The 20,169-nt window shown below is 39.8% G+C and overlaps 5 protein-coding genes and 1 long non-coding RNA gene across 12 annotated transcripts in view; 4 read left to right on the top strand and 2 right to left on the bottom strand.

The window, feature by feature from the left end:
- Positions 1 to 19,152, top strand: part of LOC149091943 (uncharacterized) — a 43,986-nt gene extending 24,834 nt beyond the window's left edge. Inside the window, exon 2 of the long non-coding RNA XR_016196458.1 lies at positions 19,023 to 19,152. This is a non-coding gene — a long non-coding RNA (uncharacterized LOC149091943). The remainder of the gene's footprint in view (positions 1 to 19,022) is intronic.
- Positions 90 to 3,268, top strand: loqs (double-stranded RNA-binding domain-containing protein loquacious). 2 transcript variants are annotated; one of them, XM_030387231.2, is made up of 5 exons: positions 90 to 244; positions 345 to 1,200; positions 1,360 to 1,645; positions 2,462 to 2,599; positions 2,746 to 3,268. In XM_030387231.2, the coding sequence occupies exons 2-5, from the start codon at positions 374 to 376 to the stop codon at positions 2,992 to 2,994; spliced, it is 1,500 nt and encodes a 499-aa protein (XP_030243091.1). In that variant the 5' UTR covers positions 90 to 244; positions 345 to 373; the 3' UTR covers positions 2,995 to 3,268. The 2 variants fall into 2 exon arrangements, with proteins under 2 accessions (XP_030243091.1, XP_089114274.1); XM_089258148.1 differs by lacking the exon at positions 2,462 to 2,599.
- Positions 3,644 to 5,225, bottom strand: Ing5 (inhibitor of growth protein 5). Of its 2 annotated transcripts, none has more exons than XM_030387240.2 (5): positions 5,071 to 5,225; positions 4,645 to 5,004; positions 4,380 to 4,588; positions 3,937 to 4,095; positions 3,644 to 3,862 (listed from the first exon to the last, which is right to left on the bottom strand). In XM_030387240.2, the coding sequence occupies exons 1-5, from the start codon at positions 5,105 to 5,107 to the stop codon at positions 3,761 to 3,763; spliced, it is 867 nt and encodes a 288-aa protein (XP_030243100.1). In that variant the 5' UTR covers positions 5,108 to 5,225; the 3' UTR covers positions 3,644 to 3,760. The 2 variants fall into 2 exon arrangements, with proteins under 2 accessions (XP_030243100.1, XP_030243101.1); XM_030387241.2 differs by having other exon boundaries at positions 4,422 to 4,588.
- Hs2st (Heparan sulfate 2-O-sulfotransferase) lies at positions 5,511 to 9,359 on the top strand. Of its 4 annotated transcripts, none has more exons than XR_016196457.1 (7): positions 5,511 to 5,751; positions 5,813 to 6,069; positions 6,135 to 6,220; positions 6,283 to 6,421; positions 6,484 to 6,704; positions 6,770 to 7,099; positions 9,210 to 9,359. XR_016196457.1 is itself a non-coding variant. In XM_030387235.2 (6 exons), the coding sequence occupies exons 1-6, from the start codon at positions 5,637 to 5,639 to the stop codon at positions 7,011 to 7,013; spliced, it is 1,062 nt and encodes a 353-aa protein (XP_030243095.1). In that variant the 5' UTR covers positions 5,511 to 5,636; the 3' UTR covers positions 7,014 to 7,611. The 4 variants fall into 4 exon arrangements, 2 of the variants coding, with proteins under 2 accessions (XP_030243095.1, XP_030243096.1); XR_003980443.2 differs by lacking the exon at positions 9,210 to 9,359 and adding an exon at positions 7,157 to 7,611; XM_030387235.2 differs by lacking the exon at positions 9,210 to 9,359 and having other exon boundaries at positions 6,770 to 7,611.
- On the top strand, positions 9,210 to 15,602 carry LOC115563764 (alpha-tocopherol transfer protein-like). Of its 2 annotated transcripts, none has more exons than XM_030387239.2 (5): positions 9,210 to 9,359; positions 12,970 to 13,149; positions 14,480 to 14,574; positions 14,641 to 14,794; positions 14,858 to 15,602. In XM_030387239.2, the coding sequence occupies exons 2-5, from the start codon at positions 12,981 to 12,983 to the stop codon at positions 15,343 to 15,345; spliced, it is 906 nt and encodes a 301-aa protein (XP_030243099.1). In that variant the 5' UTR covers positions 9,210 to 9,359; positions 12,970 to 12,980; the 3' UTR covers positions 15,346 to 15,602. The 2 variants fall into 2 exon arrangements, with proteins under 2 accessions (XP_030243099.1, XP_030243097.1); XM_030387237.2 differs by lacking the exon at positions 9,210 to 9,359 and adding an exon at positions 9,647 to 9,965.
- On the bottom strand, positions 14,983 to 20,139 carry Rab9 (RAS oncogene family member Rab9). Its single transcript, XM_030387243.2, has 3 exons — positions 19,638 to 20,139; positions 16,797 to 16,991; positions 14,983 to 16,732 (listed from the first exon to the last, which is right to left on the bottom strand). The coding sequence occupies exons 1-3, from the start codon at positions 19,827 to 19,829 to the stop codon at positions 16,325 to 16,327; spliced, it is 795 nt and encodes a 264-aa protein (XP_030243103.1). The 5' UTR covers positions 19,830 to 20,139; the 3' UTR covers positions 14,983 to 16,324.
- Positions 20,140 to 20,169: the final 30 nt, after the last annotated feature.

Genomic DNA, 20,169 nt, shown 5'->3' with positions numbered 1-20,169 from the left:
AATTTTAAATGACGCGCTGCTTTTCCCTATCTTTTGACATTCGGAATTAGAGCAGAACAGCGTTGCCACAGGGCAAGCTGTCAATTTCAATAAATACGGCAACAGCAGCATCACAAATACATATATACGTAGATATCGTGTGTGCGTCTGGATTTTGCTGTATTTTTTATTTAAGAATGAATTATTAATAAACAATTAATAAATTATTATTAAATAAAAAACAGCACAAAACCATCAACAAACCGTAAGTAGTGGCTCCAGTGAAATTTGTGGTTGATACCGCCAGTTGCGGTTTTATTTAGAACTTATTGATTTTTTCCGAGCAACGTTGCAAATACTTGCAGATACACAAAGTCTATTAATCACGTTAAATATGGAACCAAAAAGCTACCATGCCCACGAACACCACCACCACCAGCAGCAGCAACAGCAACAACAACAGCAACATCAACAACAGCAACAGCATCAACACCAGCATCAACAGCATCAGCAACATTTGTACGAACAGCAGATGCATTTGCAACACCTCCATCAGCAACAGCAGCTACAGCAGGAGCAACAGCAGCAGATGCCCATGCAAGCGGGCTTTGCGCCGCGTCGTCAATATGACAACATGGGCAATTCGCCTGCTGCCATTGCGGCTGCCTGTTTGTCCAATGGGGCTGCTGGCGGTGGCAGCAATTCGATGGGCAAGCCGGCGGCAATGCAACAGCGTCCGAAAATGAAAAAGGAGAAACAGCTGCAGGCGCTGCATCAGCATCAGCAACAGCAACATCTGTCGGAGCTGAGCGGCACAAGCAGCACCGGTATGCTGCCGACTGAGGAGACGATGAAGTTTGTTAACGACACGGATGCCAATGGGCTAGCCATGAAGACGCCCGTTAGCATACTGCAGGAGCTGCTAAGCCGGCGCGGCATCACGCCGGGCTACGAGCTGGTCCAGATCGAGGGGGCCATACACGAGCCAACGTTTCGGTTTCGGGTCTCGTTCAAGGACAAGGACACACCCTTCACAGCCATGGGCGCCGGCCGCTCCAAAAAGGAGGCCAAGCACGCGGCCGCTCGCGCCCTGATTGATAAGCTCATCGGCGTACAGCTCGAGACACAGGGCAATTCAGCAGCCGCTGCAGCAGCCGCTGTTGGTTGCTCTATGGCGGGCAGTGGGGGCGATGGCAATGCCAATCTCACTGGCAGTGGCGAGTAATTATTTGTTGCAAAATTTGTCAATTTAAATAGTTTTTAATATGCAATTTTCGTTTCTTTGTAATTTTTTGTTTTTCTGTTTCCCATTGAAATCCCACCATCTCCATCTCCATCTCTCTCCCTCTCTATCTATCTCCCATCCCATCTCTATAATAGTGGCGGCGACAAGATTGTGGGTAATCCCATTGGCTGGCTGCAGGAGATGTGCATGCAGCGTCGCTGGCCGCCGCCATCATATGAGACAGAGACAGAGGTCGGCCTACCGCACGAGCGACTATTCACGATCGCTTGCACCATACTGAACTACCATGAGGTTGGCAAGGGCAAGAGCAAGAAGATAGCGAAGCGCCTGGCCGCCCACAAGATGTGGACGCGCCTGCAGGAGACGCCCATCGATGCGGCCAAGATCAATGAGAGCATCTGCGGCGAACTGGAGGGCGATGTGAGTAATTTATCGCTTGTAGATCCAACAGAGCAGCCGCAGCAGTCTCAGCTGCCGCCGGTAGACCAGGCAACAAGTGTAAAGCCGAGTCGCTTCTACAAGCGCATCTCACCGGTTTTGAATATAACCGATATTTAGTGATGATAACTTTTAGCTAACTAACTGAATTTCCTGCTGTCTGCCGTCTGACAATCCCTAATCTGTTTGCTGTGCCTTCACATTATTTATTATTTTATTTTATTTTGTTTTTTTGAATTCGTTTGGTTCCGGTGCTTACTTATTACTTGCTAATGTTTGTTACTGTTAAATTGAACCTGAAACTCTGCAATTAACTCGACAATTTGGTCGATTAACCAATTACCGGTTGAAGCCTAAGCTAATTCCTTTTGGAGCCCCTTTTGGGAATAAACAATATCATCAATTAGTTAAGCTGTCAATTTTGAGCTGCAATACAAATGTGATTTTATTGTTTGTAAAATTTAGCTTTAAGAATTATTAATCTGCGGGCTCCAAGTCCCATCTATTATTGCCTGATTTAACAAATAAGTTTTGTATTTTTGTAAATTCTTTTTTTTTTCCAATTTCAATGTAATATCAGAGATATACATATATATTGTCTCAGTTGAGCTCAAACTACTTCTGGCATGCACTTTTATTTAAATATTATTGTTTGTTTGTTGTTTGGTCTCTGCGCACACTTTTAATTTTGACACATTTGTGATATATTTCAAGTCCGACTTGAGTGATATATTTCAAGTCACCATCTGGCGAGAGTCTGTGCGTAATTAAATGGAAATGTTGCGCTCTTATTTCCAGGCCCGCATTAACGATCAATATTATGGTGATTTGAAAGATATCACTGTGCCGACACTGACCACGCTGCACAGCAATAAAGTGTCCCAGTTCCATAAGACATTGAAAAATGCGACGGGCAAAAAACTGCTTAAATTACAGGTAAATCAATGAGTGGCCCAGATCCTACGACACTTGCGCCGCTTCCATGGAACTCGAACTCCCACAATGCATTTAACTCGACCATAATTGCGATTCCATGTTGTTAATTTTAGGTTTGTTGTTTCGTTTTGTTTTTGTGCTTACAGAAGACTTGCCTGAAGAGCTCAAAGATTGACTACATCAAGCTGCTTTCAGATATTGCTGCCGAGAACCAGTTCGAGGTAACCTATGTGGATATTGAGGAGAGGACTTTTAGCAGCCAGTTTCAGTGCCTGGTGCAGTTGTCCACGTTGCCAGTCGGCGTCTGCCATGGCACTGGATCAACGGCTTCGGAGGCACAGCGACATGCCGCTCAGAATGCCCTGGAGTACCTTAAGATAATGACCAAAAAGTAGGCGACAGTAACTGAAGTAGCAAAATCTGAACGCACATAACCACAGACGAATACGATGATGATGATGGTGATCTTGAAAATTGCATATGTCCTTAGAGTCCCGATCCCGACCCCGTCCCCCTATTTTCTGTTAACCATGGTTTAAGGCAACTAGAACATTCAACATTGTATTTAATATTTATTGGAATTGATTGTTTTGAGCTTAGTTCCGATGTGAGTTTATAGCTAATCTGTACTATTCGCAAATCGTAGATATTAAATACCTTGATACGAATCATCCACAAGAAAGTTGTCGCATTCTTGCCGATTTATATGCGATCAGACCTAGCTCTAGGAACAATAAATTAAAGCAAACACATATTCGCAACAGTTTTTCAGGGAATGTTAAGGATGAATGATGTTGCGATTCTACTTTTAAATCAATGATAAATGACTAATTGATTTCTATGAAGATAAATATGTATATTAGGCTTTTATATATAATTCTGAACTAATTGTGAAATGTTATTTTATGGACATTTAAAGTATAATTAATTTAATAACTATTGTACAAATCGACCGTGGAGAGGCGCCAATGAAAAACTGAAACTGTAATAAAAGACGATTAAATAAACTGATAACAACGAGCCAGTAATAATCACAGTTAGCAATTTATATGAAATTGAAAGTTATTTATTTAAAGTACACAATACTTATGCTAAACTATTTACTAATTGGCCGTATATGTATATTATTTACATAGTAGCTGCTGCTGCCGTTAACGTTGTCTACTTCTTCTTACGGTCCTGCGTGCACTTGGGGCAAAACCATTTGCCCTTCGGCTTCGTGGTAAGGCCGACACAGGCAAAGTGGAACCACTCAATGGGACACTGAGAAGAATGAGAAATTATACAAAAATTAAGGAATATTGCATTCAATGGAATCTGTCACTCTCTTCACTCACATCTGGATTATCGCAGCCAATCATCTCGCCGTACGATACTTGGTGGCACAGGCAATATGTTGGCTCATTGGGATCCACAGGCATGTCCATGACGTCGCTGGGATGTGTGGCGGCCGTGTGGCAAGAATCCTTTTCCGAGTCATCCACATCCACGGCTTTCTGTAGGTGGTGGAGCAAATGGATATGAGTTTTGGCAAAGGCTTGTTGAGAGATTAGACTAGTAAGTGATCATGCAAGGAGGTGAAATGTAAATGAAAGATGCAAAACAAAACGGTAAATAAAGGAATACACTTTACAGGAATATGGGACGGAGGCAATCCAGCGTCTTTTTGCTACTGTGTAGTTTACCAGGCAAAATAACAACAACAACTAAATAGTTTTGAGGAAAGAGTAACAAACGTAAGGAGACAAAATGTGCATAATGTTGATGAAGGATGATTTACCTTTTGTGCTGCCCCCTTGCGGGTTTCTTTTTCTTGATTTACCTTGGACTTTTTCTTTTTGCTACCTTGACCAGCACTGCTGCTAGCATTTAGATTAGCCCCGCTGCCGCTGTTCGATTGATTGCCGCGCCCAGTTTCCTCATCCGAGGAGGCTGGCCTTTTCTTTTTACCCGTCGCCTTGCCATCTTTGGTCTTTTTACGGCCAGCCTCTGCAAATTACAAATTAGTTCCAAGATCATAAAACAGTTTCAAGCGAGTTACGTACTTTTGGCGACCACTTCTTCGGATTTGGCGCGTGTTGAGGAGGCCTTCTCTTGGATCTCTCCCTCGAAGCGGGCCAAGTCGTTGTCAAGTCTTCGGATTTGTTTGTCCACTAGCTCATAGGTTTGTATGGCCAGCTGCACTTTATCATCACTGTATTCCTTGGCTTTGCCAAACAGCGCCTTAATGTCCTCTAGACGCTCCTTGCGCTCTTCCTCGCTCATTGCTCCATTCTCTGCGGTTAGCTTGCGCATGAAGTCTTTCGCATGGCTATCGATGCTTTTCATAGCCGTTTGCGCCCGATCGTCCAATTTTCTCATCAACTTGAAGTTCCGTTCTAGCTCGGTGGGCAGCGATTCCAAGCCTGATGATAAACATTATTTACATCTGCATTACAGCACTTTTATCTTATTTCACATTTTTTACATACCGTCTAAATAATTTTCTAAATATATAGCTGAAGACATTTTTTATGTTTCTAGTGTGCAATTTATATTGTTTTTTCGTTAGTTTACTAACAAAAATCAAGCGTCTTTTTTATGATGAGCTATCAGCTGTTTTGCAAGTGGATTCGATTCTTATCGGTACAATCGAAAACTATCGCGAATTCAACAAATATAATTCATCTAGTTGAAAGAAAATACATTTTATAATTATTGATTTTTAAGAGATAAATTAGAACAACAAAATTTGTATGAAGCAAACCACAATCGACATAATCATGTATCATTTTTGGTACATTTTTTACCACGCACGAGTACCAACGAGTACCAACGTATTAAGCGATAACTGCTCACATCATCTATTTGAACGTTACACATCACTAGTAAGACAGCTGTTTTTTTTGTGTGCGGATCAACATTGTAGGCAGCACCTTATCACGAAAAAAAACAAAATGCACCAGAATAACACTAAAATAGAATAAACTATTTGTCAAAGAATGTGCTGTAGCGCTCTAATTCATTGAGGAACACGTTTGCTTAAGCCGGCAGCAACATGTATAAGAAACTCCGCAAAATATTGCCTGCGATGCGCCCGGTGCACTGGCTCGTGCTGTCCTGTGTCGCAGTTGTCACCTGTTATTTTCTGCTGGAGATTCGATTGGATCGTGGTGCGTTTTTTAACTACGTTCCACTTCATTAAGCAAAAACAATATATTTATTTACACACAGCTTTTAAGCCACTGTCTAAACTCACGGGCAACAGTGGCAAGCAATCAGTGGCGGACCAAGCAGCTCTCACTCGTACTATTCCCACGTTCGATGGCTTTGATTATGAGGAGCAATTGGTGGTGCTATACAATCGTGTGCCAAAGACTGGCTCAACCAGTTTCGTGAACATAGCCTACGATCTGTGCAAACAGAACAGATACCATGTCCTGCATATAAATGTGACCGCAAATATGCATGTCCTATCGTTGCCAAATCAGGTGCGTCGACAACATGCCGTCATGGATAGCCGGATAGCGGGTTTATAGTCTTGTTTCTTTATTAGATATCCTTTGTGCGAAATGTAACCAAGTGGCATGAAATGAAGCCGGCACTCTATCATGGACACATGGCATTTCTGGATTTCTCCAAGTACGTTTTTCAAAAATGATTTATCTTCTATATCTCTCGCTATACATCTATTAATATTGCAGATTTCAAATAGCACATAAGCCCATCTATATAAACCTGGTGCGCAAGCCACTCGACAGACTTGTGTCCTATTACTATTTTCTGCGCTTTGGCGACAATTATCGCCCGAATCTCGTGCGCAAGAAGGCTGGCAATAAAATTGTGAGTTGACAAAAAAATATAAATTTATTTTTAAAATTTAAATATAAACATTTTCAATGCAGACGTTCGATGAGTGCGTGGTTCAAAAACAACCCGACTGTGATCCCAAAAATATGTGGCTGCAAATTCCATTCTTTTGTGGCCACGCTGCTGAGTGCTGGGAACCCGGCAGCGATTGGGCCTTGAAGCAGGCCAAACGCAATTTGGTCAACGAATATTTTCTGGTCGGTGTCACCGAGCAAATGTACGAATTTGTAGATCTGCTTGAGAAATCACTGCCAAGGTAAATAGGAATTGCTTTGCCATTCATTTTAATCCACTTGAATTACATTTTTTTCTTATATACAGAATCTTCCAAGGCTTCCGTGAGCACTATCAAAACTCGAACAAATCTCATTTACGGGTGACATCATCGAAGTTACCGCCCAATGAGTCTACCATACAGACCATACAGAGATCGAAGATTTGGCAAATGGAAAACGAATTATACGAGTTTGCACTGGCACAGTTCGAATTTACCAAGAAGAAGCTGATGCAGCCCGATAACAAACATCTGCAGCAGTTTATGTACGAAAAAATACGACCAAAATGATTGTCCTGGAAGGCCAAGGGCAGTAAGGGCAAACACCGAACCAAACTGGACAAGTTACTGCCGAAGTAAAGGCTTTAGTATTGCAGGTTGAAACAGTTTCTTTCTGTTTATAATATAATTATATTTTTAAAATATGTATATAGCTTTTCTAGATCTGATCTGTACTTAAAAGCAAACAAATTCGTGAAAGACACTAAGACTTTTTAGCATTGAATATCATTGACATATTGATTATTCTTTTATATTATCACGTACATATATAGTTAGTATAAGTCAGTCATACCATTAACACTCGATAACGCTTTCCTAGAGTTACGTAAGCAATATTTAGCAGCAATTGTAACACTTTTTAAAGCACAATATTATTCATCTAGTAAATTGTACTCCAATATGCATACATATTTATATATATAGGTACATATTTAAGTATTGACAATACCAGATCTTGAACGAAACTACCAATTAGATACTTAGGGATAATTTAATGTGTAAGTGTAATGATATTATTTGACTCTCGCAATGTATGTATGTCAGCTCTTGGCACTTGAAACTGAAAAACTCATCATCAAGTCAAATACATGTAAATCCATGTTATCCATATCAAGTTTTTATAACAAGTGTCTCCATCAACGATTGTCCGTAAGTGATTAGTGGCATGCAACGGGCAAATCGATTAAACCCGTCGATTGACCATCAGGTATATGTACGAATACGATATACATATATATCAATGTAAACACACACGCAAATAGCTATAAATATTGGTTTTCTGTGTTTCGTATTTTGTTCCAAGTCAATTTCGCTTAAAGTTACAAAGCCGCTGAATTCGATCGGCAACAGTCGATGCGAAATTCCATTGAACTTTATAAGCTGACGTAGCACGAGCATTAGCATTGACTAAGTTGACTAGAAGACTGCGTGCCTGCCTGCCTTGTCTATCTGTCTGTCTGTCTGTCTGTTTGCCGGACTGACGCTGAGGCACTTTGGGTGTAGAGCAGAAAGCGAAATTGAAATGGAATTATATTTCAGGCACTATACTTAATTAATTGGTTGGGCCTGAACGTACGACCAATGAGTTTGCATTATCGTCAGTTGTACGATTGAACGTCGACACGCAAAGTCGTCGTTGCTGAATTTTGTAGCTTTTCGTATATAGTTTTTAAGTTATAACTATGAATTAGTAACAGACATTAAAACTTAAAAGTGGCCAATACAAAGTGCGATTAATTAGTACGATTCATATCGAGCGCATGGCAGCCGTTTTCTCAGATTTACAGTGTCTTATATATATATATGTACATAGGTACATATATTTCCATACGTATATATGTATATATGTGTGTTACTTACATCTTAATCTAATACTGGTTATGTGTCAGCTGAACCACACACATATACAAACATATGTATATAATCGGCACATAGGTTGTTATTTAGTGGTCACAAGTTCAACTATATTCAACTCGAATGAATGCACTAGGGTGAAATATTATCAGGCATATAACAATTTTTAAATGCTCGGGGCGTATAACTAAATGCATATAACAATTTATAGAAAGCTTGATTACGCTGAGCTAAGATCATAGCAAGCATATAACAGTTCTTACAAATTTAAAAGAGCCTGATTGCACTGAACTAAAGTAATGCATTATATGCGTATTGATTATCAGTTCTTAGATGCTAACGGTGTATAACAATACGCGTATCAATTTAAAAATTGTCTGACCTAAACATATAACAGTTCATAAACGTTTGTTTTACGCTTGTATATACATATGTACATATGTATGTAACTTTAAAAAAGCCGAAACAACTACATACATGTGTACATATACATATGCATAGTTACATACGTACGTATGCACATAAATGTGCTTGAAATTAACCTTAACCCTGGTGCAGTATTCTTTGCATTTCTCCATTGTATATTACCGACAACAATAATGAAAGCAACAACAACAGAGCGCATTTCAAAGTAACCAAGTGTATAACAGCCAACGAAGCATGCACTTTCCAACTTGCTGACAGTTGCCATAATTAATCGCTTGCTTTGTTAGTTTCAGTTGTTTTTGTGTGCGTGTGTATGTATGTATAGTTTTAAAATTATATATAGTTATCTACACACACTTCTTAACTACCGGCTCGTTACACATATGGGGGTATAAAACTGTTGAATGAGCAGCCTTATATTTTCAGTGCTTAAGTGTGTTAAGACAGACATAGACCTAGCTTAGACGGAGATACAAAATTGAAGAAAACTGCAGTACATCAGAGTGGAATACGCAATCAAAGGATATCATATCTTTGAGCTTTGGAATAACTACGCTATACGTCTATTAATTTAAGGTGAGTTTTTCATTTTGAAATACTGTTATTACTATTACAGTTATTTAAGTCGTTGATGCGTACACATTGTGTTTCATTATGTTTTGGTTTCGTTACACTTTTCGCGCCCTATTTTAATTTTTCGTGTTTCTTTTGTGGTTGACCTTTGCCTAACGACGAGCGCAAATGCAAAAACAAGAGCGGGAGCGAGAGAGCAACAAGTGCAGCTCTCCTACAACAAGTTGCCATCACTGTAAAACTACGCTCACTGTTCCTTTTGCATTTCTTTTCGAAACGGTTCTTGTTGTTATTGGCGTTGGCAACTGTAGGAGGGCCACTGCAATTGTGTCGCTGTGTGCGAAAATAAAATGAAACGAAACAAGCGAACGATGAACGAGAAAAGTTCAATAAACGTTTGGCATTGACACACATCCAGTTAAACGTTGTGAAGCGGTTCCTGTTCGAGTGCAACGGCAAATGCATTTAGCGCTATTTGTGCTGTGTAATCAAACTGAAAATTATTTTATTAAATCAATATGGCAACTGCAACAAGCTGCCTGCCTAGGACAACGGTAGCCGGCTGCGCGTCTGCCGCTGTCGCTTCTGACGGTGTCTCTATTGAATCAGGTAAGGCGGCTGTACAAGCACAGACATGCATTTGTGTACACTTGTGCGTATGTGTGTGTGCACACGAACACAATTGCTCGCACGCTTTATTTTATTTTATTTTTTTTGTAAACTTTTGTAATGCGTTTTTGGCACGTAAGGTTAAAGCACTTTTTAGGTTGGACTTGGGCTTGCCCTTGTCCATTTACCCAACTAAATGAATACAATTTTAATTGTATTTTATTTTTGCCAAGACTTCTGACCTCAGACTGACTTGCTTGACATCGACTATCTCAACGATCATCAAGTTGATGGCCATGGATTTTTCCCCTTAACCCGTTTTGTTCTGAAGTTAAAAAGTGGATACTACATCTCTATAGTGGGACTATTAAAGCTGCACAAAATGTTGAACTTAAAAAGATTTTCTATCAACAATATGTTAAAAATAATTTATGTATCTATTCTCAGTTCATTTTTGCAAGTTGAAAATAATTTTATTATAAATTTGATTGTTTTTTTTTTTTTTATAAAAGTTTTGCAAAAAATTTGAAACTATAGAAGTAGCTTTTATCCGTGTAAATTATTTTCTAGTAATTGACTAAATATTGAACTAAACAAAAAAATTTTATTCATAATATGTAAAATGTTTTTTTTTTTTTTCGCCAAATATTTCTAAAGTAATTTATTATTCAATTAGGTTTATTAGATAAAATTTTAAAGAGATTCAAAAAGTTGCCAAAAAAGTTTAAGTTGCTGTGCTAATAATTTAGTTCATAACTATACATGAGGTATGTGGAGTTATTTAAGCCGCGGTCCTTAATTAGGTTTGCTTAAAAAAGTTCACTCTTTTGTGCAACGCTTTATGAGTTCAAATCTGATTCATATGAATCCAAAATGGAAAAATAAACCAGTTCAGCGCAGTTTTGTTTGCCATCTACGCCCCCACACATATGTATGTATGTACATATGTATGTATGCCAACTATTAATAGGTCATCTTTGATAACGAGTGTACGCAAAATACATACATACACATATTTCAAATCTTCATCGTATAGTAAACTCATTTGTGAGCGCACAAATGAAACCGAGAGTCTGACGCTCAACAACAGCCAATGAATGGAAGAAGGTGTAACTCGAGGGGGTGCCTCGCACGTGTTGGTGTCGATTAGTCCAAAAAGCGTCCGAAACAAGTTGTACCATGCCGAAACGTGTTGGCCATACACAATGAGCAATGGAAATGTTGTCAAACAGGTGTAATTACTAGGTAATGGCTAATTGCCGTACATATGGGTATATCGCGCTGGCATTGATCCGAAAGTACAATGCCTGAGGGTCACCCAGGCCTTTTCGCATTGTAAATGAGCAAAGTGCTTCAAGCAGATGCTGCGGGAAAGACCATGTCCGTCATCAGCGACAAGAACAACAACAACGTCAACGATAGCTTGAGCGAACCGCAATGAAAACCAGCTTTCGATGGCATAATTTCCCAAATGCATTATTAGCCTCTCTGGTTTGCATCTCTTAATGCGCTCTCTTTAAGCTCTCCTCCTCTCTCTGTCTCATTTGCTCGCACGCACTTGCTCCTCACTCACTCGCTCGCACGTGAATGTCATGCTCAAGTTCAACATCAAACACACTTAGACGCGCTCATACACACACACACACACACACACACACACACACAACCATACGCCTTCTCTCTGTTCTTCTCTCTCGCTCTGACTCCCGCTCATCGAGTTTCCAGTTTGTGATTCTTGGCTTGGTATAAAATCTTCGTAGCGCGCTTTTGGCCACAACAGTTTCGTCTGCTCTTTCGGCTCCGTTACACGCGTCGTCAGTTGCTTCTTCTTAAGCTTTATCACAGATTTTGTTGCAGCTCCCAAAACAAGTTTTACGTTTTTGGGCAAACTTTTGTGTTGTGTTGTGTTTTGCTGTGTGTACTATATAAATTATACGATTATTTGGTTCACGCATTAACTATTCATTCAATAAATTGTTGTTTCTTGCAAAAAAAGGAAAAAAGAAAAAAAAAAAAACGTGAAACATCTCGAAACATCCCATAATTTGCTATTGTCTTAGCAGTCCTATATAATCAGCTGCGCACGCATGCTCACGCTCGATCGGTTTGCGATTCATTCAGATAATTTCGAAGTCATCTAATTGCGCTAATTCCCATCTGTAATTTAGTTTAAATATTTTTTATTTAATCTGTCGATCTGTTCTTAACTAGTCTTGCTATTTTTCTAAATAATATGAATCGATTCCATTCTAGACTCATTGATGTACGTAAATCGGTTATTAAAAACTTGTTTCAATAGATATTGAGCTTAAATTAAATCAAGTAGAACGAGTTCAATTCGAGAATTTAGCTCAAGATCTTCATGGCAAATGCATTCTAATCTCAATGTTAGTGAAACAGCAAGCTAAAGATATATCGATCGAAATATAGATAATATTAATAATTATCGTTATGCAGCATCCGTTATAAAGTTTTCAATATTAGCATGCCAAAGGCGAATGTCAAGGTTAAGGTTAGACTTAACAAAGCCGAAAGCCGAATCGGAACGCATTGGCCTGCAATGCAATGATTCAATGAATCGAATCGCAAGCCGGTTGTCTGTATATCGATATAGTATATAAAACAAGTTAATTAATAAACTGCATAATCCGACATTTAGCGAATCAGACACAAAGCAAAACCAGAGAATTAATGCAATAATTAAAGGCTAGCAGAAAGAGAAGATTAAACTGAACAATAGCTAAACAACAACAGCGAAAACAATTACAATTGCTGCAAAATGAGTAAGTAATGATTAAAAGCTATATACATATATATAAATATGTATATATATGGTATTTTTCTAATGGGGCCTTACATAAGCAAATAATTGAGTTTCGCTGTTCAACTACTAGGGGATCTAAGCGCAGCTTCCATGTAAACACGCTTCGCGTTACGTGCACAATTTGTCATATAATACTCATCTCTGTACCTCTCTCTGTCTCTCTCTATATCTTTCATATAGGAGTGCCCACCATGTTGTCAGAGATCGAAGCTCTGCCCTCGATCAAGCTGGGCGACTTTACGCTGCAGTTCGAACTGGGCGAACCCTCAGCTGCGGCCAAAGAAGTTGCCGCTCGCGAGCTGCGCGAGACGCCCGAGCGGCAGAAGGAGGCAACGCAGGAGCTGAAGCGTTTACTGGAGGGTAAGACCTATCTACCATATAAAAAAAACTTTTTAAATTTTATATTTCCCGGAATACAACACGATCTAGAAGTAGGGAGTTTCTTGAAATTTGCTCGCATGCAAACTGTACACAATTTGTGCAAGAAATTATATATCGATAAATTCCACTAGACTATGCATTAATAGGTGGATTATAGATTTTCCATTTCTATTTATAGAGAAAATGCTTTTAGCTTGTGGAAATGCTTGAAATTCCCCTTAAGATAAAACAAAAATCCCATGCAAGCCGTAGATCTTCTACCCATTTTCAATTTGATGCTCTACAAATGATAAATCTTTGGTACATTGATCATACTATACCCTATTTGTATTCTTTAGTTAATAGCTCTATTTATAAAGGAGTTGCAGAAGTTGGCAACACAATTATGGATACTACAATTTGTAATGCACTCAAATATTATATTTTCTTAATCTCTAGAAATCAGCAACAATTTTAAAATTCTATTACCAAAATAAAACCCTATCTAGAGTTAAGAAACTACCTCAAATTCCATTTGACTTAAAAAAGCCCCCACGCAAACACTAAAAATTGTGAACTAAAATCTATAAACTATATGCAGCTATAAACTACTTGCATGGTGTTTTCCTTTTTTGTCAAAGGGAAAATGTGTGTGTGTTTTTTTTGCTTATATAATAGCTTTGTTTAATATAAATATAAATAATAAAATATATAAATATAATTTTGGCCTAATCTATCTGTAGCCGCATTAAATATGTTTTTGAAGATTTTCTACAATTCATATTTAAAGGAAATGTACATATATGAAAACTTTGTAGTAATATCCTATACGCATCCCATTTCCGTAGCGATTTCTTCGCAGTCATTAAATTAATTTAATTTTATTTTTTTTTTTTTTCACAAATGTTTTCGCAAATGTCTTCTAGACTTCAATTAGGTTAGGTGACCTGCACTTAAAAAGTCAGGTGGTAGCATGTGGCTAATTATATAGTAGATTTGTTAGCTTTTTTTTTAAATTACGTTCGGGCTAAAGTCGATTTCCTAGTGTGGCCGAACGACCCCTCATTAGAGTAGCCAACGCGATAATCGGTCAAGTAAACCTCGAGCTAAGTATAAATATGCATTCTCTAACACTAAACCTGGAGAGACGTTGCCAATAGCTCTCAGTGTAATAGCCATTAATTTAGCTGAAAGGTCAACGAGATCAACTTCGAAGCGACATCGTTAGTACACAGAAGCTGGACTCTGTTTAGCACCGAGACGATTGAGATAGCTATTAAATATATGTATATATAATATATGTATATCTTATGCATCATTTATTACACAGCTGAAACCGATCTGCACTGCCCCAAGGACAATGAAGAGTGGCTCATACGCTTCCTGCGACCCTGCAAGTATTATCCAGAGAGCGCGCGCGATTTGGTAAGGTGTTACGTGAATGATTTTTTACTATTCTCATAACAAAATGTTTTGACTATAACTGAACAGATCAAGCGCTACTACTCCTTCAAAGTAAAACACTCGGATGTATATAACGATTTGAGGCCCACAAGGGAGGCCAATATCTTCAAGAACAACATACTCACCGTGTTCCCCAATCGGGATCAGCATGGACGTCGAATCTTATTGCTGGAGCTGGGCAGTGAGTGCTGAATGCTTGTGATAGCCTTTGATAGCTCTCTAATATTACCCTTCTGCCTTTTAGAACGCTGGAAGCACAAGCAGGTCACACTAGATGAGGTCTTCAAGGGTGCGGTCATCTTTCTGGAGGCCGCCATGCTGGAGCCGGAGACACAGATCAATGGAGCCGTGGTCATTTTCGACATGGACGGCCTGAGTCTGCAGCAGACCTGGCAATTTACGCCGCCGTTCGCCAAGCGCATTGTCGACTGGCTGCAGGACTCGGTGCCGCTGCGTGTGAAGGCCATTCACATTGTGAATCAGCCGAAGATCTTCAATGTGGTCTTTGCGCTCTTCAAGCCCTTCCTGCGCGAGAAGCTGCGCAGCCGCATCATCTTCCATGGCACCGATCGCGAGTCTCTGCACAAGTACATGTCGCCCAAGTGCCTGCCCTCGTGCTATGGCGGCATCCTGGAGCTGCCCCGCGTCGATGGCGACCAGTGGTACGAGCTGTTGCTCATGTGCGACGCCGAGTACGACGCCATCAACTCGTATGGCTACAAGAAGAAGTGAGTGGGCCCCAGCCACCGGGCAGTGTGTACAGCAAGTGATATTCCCTCGTATACCCAAAACTCGATTAATAATATGCGCTTGTCCAGTCAGAGCCAATCAGTTTGCCTTAGTGTTAAGCGATCGATTCGATCTTAATTATCTAAAGTACATTTACATGGGGGTAAGCCTAATTATAGTCTGTTGTTACATTTATTACTTACATATTTAAATCTAAAAACTTATTTGTATACAAATATATACTAAAAGTTGAAATGAAACACTCAGCGCATAATTCACATAATTCATATAGCTCACTTTATTCCTTAAAGCTTCCTTAATCGGCTAGTTTACAGTTAAGTTATTTGTTTTTTCTGTAGACAAATCACGTATAAGTTCTTTGTTGGCTGGTACAAGTACACTCGTATAAATTCTTTGACTGTTATCTAGTTCCCTAGACAAGGCAAATATTTAATAGTTATGTAGCTACCTTTAATGTTATCTGTCTATCTATCGGTTTGGCCTTTGAAGTGGCGGATTTTCTGTCTTCATTCATTTCATTTAATTATGAAATTTTAATTACGTCAGTTGCTGTCTTGTCATTTTGGCGTACATAAATACGAGTTGTACAGATATACAAGCATACAAAAAGAGATTTGTATAACAACTTAGTCGAAATTCAATATTGTTTGCCTTAGGCTCTATGGTCAAGTCAATCGCTTCGCTCACAAGGCACAATTTCCACGCCCCCTTGCAGAGGTACGGCTCCAGCAGATGTGCGACTGTTATACGGTAATAACTGGCATACAATGTAACGAGACTCTTTTCATTAATCTCAAATTGTTTTTACCACAGAGTATTTGATGTGCTTTTGGTCTCTTTGCTACAATCAGCGGCTTGGCTGGAATGTAGTGAATGCGTGCCTCTGAATAAGCCATAAAAATGGAAGAGGGTGAGAGAGTGAGGGAGGAGAGAATAAAACACGTAATAGCCCCGTCTCAGCTCATAGCTGATAATTGGTCTTCGGCGCCTTGGGCGAGCTACGCGATTGTCCGAACAGATGACGCGACATGGAGGAGGGCGAACGCATGGCAGCATCCGTATTGCGCCCATCATCGTCATCCGCATCGACGACGTCAGCGGCTTTGCCCGCACCACCGCCAGTGCAGCACTGGCGCCGCTGCATCAGCCGGATGGGCTGCGTTAAATCGATGGTGTCGCCATGCTGGCGCTGCTCGGCCTCGGCGACACGCTCCATAGCCTTCCATTGTCGCAGGGCGAGCACAAAGGCGTCTGTCACATTTGTCGCCGTCTTCGAGGAGGTCTCAATGTGGGCGCTGATCCCATGCTCCGTGCACCACTGTTGCACATCCTCGTAGCTGACTTGCCTGCGCTCCGCTCGAATGTCATTCTGTAAACATGCAAGCGCATTTGCATTGTCATCAGCTTGGGCATTAATCTAATATACAACTCACCTTGTTGCCGACCACAATGAAGGGGAATCTGTCCGGCTGGACGTCCGCATAGTTAATGAACTCGTTGTGCCACAGTCGCAGACCACGCAGGCTGTCCCGGTCGTCCAGTGCGTAGCAGAGAAGGCACATGTCGGAGCCCCGATAGAAGGGCGTGCGCAATGCCCGGAATCGCTCCTGCCCGGCCGTGTCCCATATCTGCGAGAAAGGACAGTGGAGTGAGTGGAAGAAGAATGAGAAGCAAATCGAAAAGTTAGCGCTAATTGCGTCGTGCGAATGAGTGAAGGCAGATCGCCAAGGCCCTGGGCCAGAGACAAAGTGGGCCGATAATGGTGTGCTGATAACCAGGCTAAAAGCAAATTCAGTCCAAAGACCTTATAGTAAGCAAACAAACGAAAAGCTGACGCCGAAAAGACGCTTTCAATCGGGTATATTCGACTATCACATGCCTAAAGCTGTGCCTTGTGTCATTACGTATGCATTCTAGCTTCAAGTGGAAGAGTTAATATAGATAATATGTCAAATTCAACTTTCACCTATGCTTTATAAGAAATTTCCTAGTACACATACATATGTATATAGAGGCTGTTGATAGCAATTGTTGTGGAGAATAATATATTAGGTCCCCTGATAATAGTAGCTTGACTGCTTATAGAAGAGTACGGGCCCAGCTATTTTTTACTTATTACTCAGACTTTAACCTATGCTTCATGGGAAATCGACCAAATTTGAGATTATGAGGCTTTATAATTCAACATGCATTCTGAGAGAATTCAGTTCGAAATTATTTCAACTGCGGTTAGCTCCTCCGGTGTCAAATGTATATAGACGCAAGCCTATTGCTGATTTTATTTGTATCTCTGTCAGGGATAACGTCCGGTATAACGTCGAGGATAACATCATCAAGGTTAGCATCACTGGACAATGATGTAAATTTACCTCTTGAGTGAACGATGTATGTGTGTGCTCTAAAATTGAATCAAAATATTTCGGCAGTACATTGTCATGGAAACCCATAACCACCACAGGAGATACTTCAACAAAGTAAGGAAGCCCCTCGGGGAATTTACTAATATTTCTTTGGGTTATACTAAAGAAACAATAGTTAAGCAAAATACTACTATAGATCAGCTGAACAAAGAGCTATCGAACTTGAGAATACAATAGATAAAATGAAAGCTGATATTGTAAACAAAAATAAGATGATAGATGATAAAGATTCGGAAAACTTTTACTACGCTCAGTCGAAGGACTGAAAAAGAAATTGAAAAGCCAAGAAATCAAAATAAATAGATATATACGAGATGCAGGTTTCTGACTCGAGCTCCTTCAAGTTTTCTTGTGTTTCGAGTCTAGTTGACTCCAATTGGGCAGTTATTCTGCCCAGATGTTTCTATAAGCTTTGATCGAACTATGTATGAATACAGATCCGGGTTTAGTAATCTTGCTGGGGAATTCTTTGTGGGGCTAGAGAAGCTTTACTTAATGACGAAATCAAAACAACATGAGCTGTTGATTTATTTGAGGAGTCTTAATAAAAAAGTTCTATATGCACGATACAGTAACTTTAACATTGGAGGAGCGGAGGAAAACTTTAAGCTAAAATCATTGGGTAACTTTTCTGGTAACGCAGGCGCTGCAATGGCTTCAAATTTCAACCCATGATGTAAATAGTGATATGGACGTATTGTGCGCAAATATTTTTAGGCCTGTTTGGGGGCTTCCGGCTTGAAGTACCAGGTAATTAAATGATCCTTGGAAGTAAATCAAATATTAGAATTTATTATTCATTTTTTATAGGGTTGATGAAATTCTAATATTTTCTTTTGAATGATCAGTTCTATTAATTTTCCCTAATGTCGACTTGATTAGAGCAGAATCATTGTGCATGTTGGCATAAGTTCTTGCTTGAGCTTAGCGAAACGAGATTAGCGAAGCGGTTATATACATACATAAATAAGCACGAAAGCCTGTTACCCTTTTCAAATTCTAATGGGCAAATTAAATGTATGCATAATCGAATTTGAAGCTATAGATTTTTCGGTATGGCAAAATTGTAAGGAATTTATTGATTGGCGCAATTACTATTAACAATACGAATTATTTACATGACGCTATGTCCCAGTTTGCTTACTCATTTAATTGCAGCTCCCTCCCGGCCATCCGTTGAATATTTATAAGCTATATTCGAAAGTTGGCGGACTGTGAAAATGTGAACTCAAATGGAAGCCGACAGCAATAGGAAAAAAAAACTGCATCAATAACAAGCAAACAAGGGAATACCCCTGTTCTCCGACGGAAATGGGAAGAGCGAGACTGTGAGCAAATATATGTATGTACATACATATGTATGTATGTATGTTTGTGTATAAAAAGACGTTCGCTTAGAAAATACATACATACATACATATGTCTATCAAGGGTTTGCTCCCCTACATTATATGCATACACATACTACACACACACACACACACACACACACATACGTATATTACATGTATGACACAAAGTCAACGCATTGTTTTTGTTGCTCTTGTTGGACATTTCAGCATGCTAAACGGTTGTACGTTAATTGAGCTTTGAATCAATGTGTGCGTGTGTGTGTGAGTGAATAAGTGAGGACAGATAGAGCTGATAGCGGGACAGATAGTACGCAGCTCAAGTGTCAGCGGAACAACGCGAAAAAAACAAGCAATAGTGAAAAGGGGAAAACAGTTAAGCAGAACCAGTTGGAATCAAATAAGAAAAACTAATGGAAACGCGTTCGATTCCTCAGCCGTGGATATGTAAAGCACAGGATATGTAAATAGGTGAATCATCCAATTAGACTACCACCCCACTCACCTGTAGTGTGTACTTTTCGCCGTCCACAGCGATGTCCTTGTTCATGAACTCTACGCCAATCGTGTGGAAATTGTTTTCCTCATACCGATTCGATACGAACCGTGTGAGCAGCGCAGACTTGCCCACGCCTCCGTCGCCCAGTATGACGACCTTTAGCAGTTTAGATTTTTGCGGTGGGCGCATGTTTGTCATTTTGTTGATTTTGTTGTTTGCAGTTGACTGCCTCAATAATTACTAAATTGTTGTAAAAACTGCGCAGCTAACTTTTTTTTGTTTATAATTGTCATGTGGGTCTTCTTTGTATCATCAATCACGATATTCGTTGCACTTCAAGCAATTAAATCTTTTTTTTTTCATATTACATACAAAACGTACTGGCGTGCACTTTGAAAAGTCCCAACAATTAAACGATCAAAAAAATTGAACACTTAACGCAACCGCGCCGCCACGCGCCGTAACCTACTGGACCAACAGTCAGCTGTCAAATGGATTGTTGGGCAGAAATGAACATGTTCGTGGAACTAGTGCCCTG

Source organism: Drosophila navojoa, chromosome 3 (assembly GCF_054131105.1).
Source record: "Drosophila navojoa isolate 15081-1374.11 chromosome 3, UAZ_NAV_1.0, whole genome shotgun sequence".
Classification (NCBI taxonomy): domain Eukaryota; kingdom Metazoa; phylum Arthropoda; class Insecta; order Diptera; family Drosophilidae; genus Drosophila; species Drosophila navojoa.
This window is presented reverse-complemented; position numbering and strand designations above follow the sequence as displayed.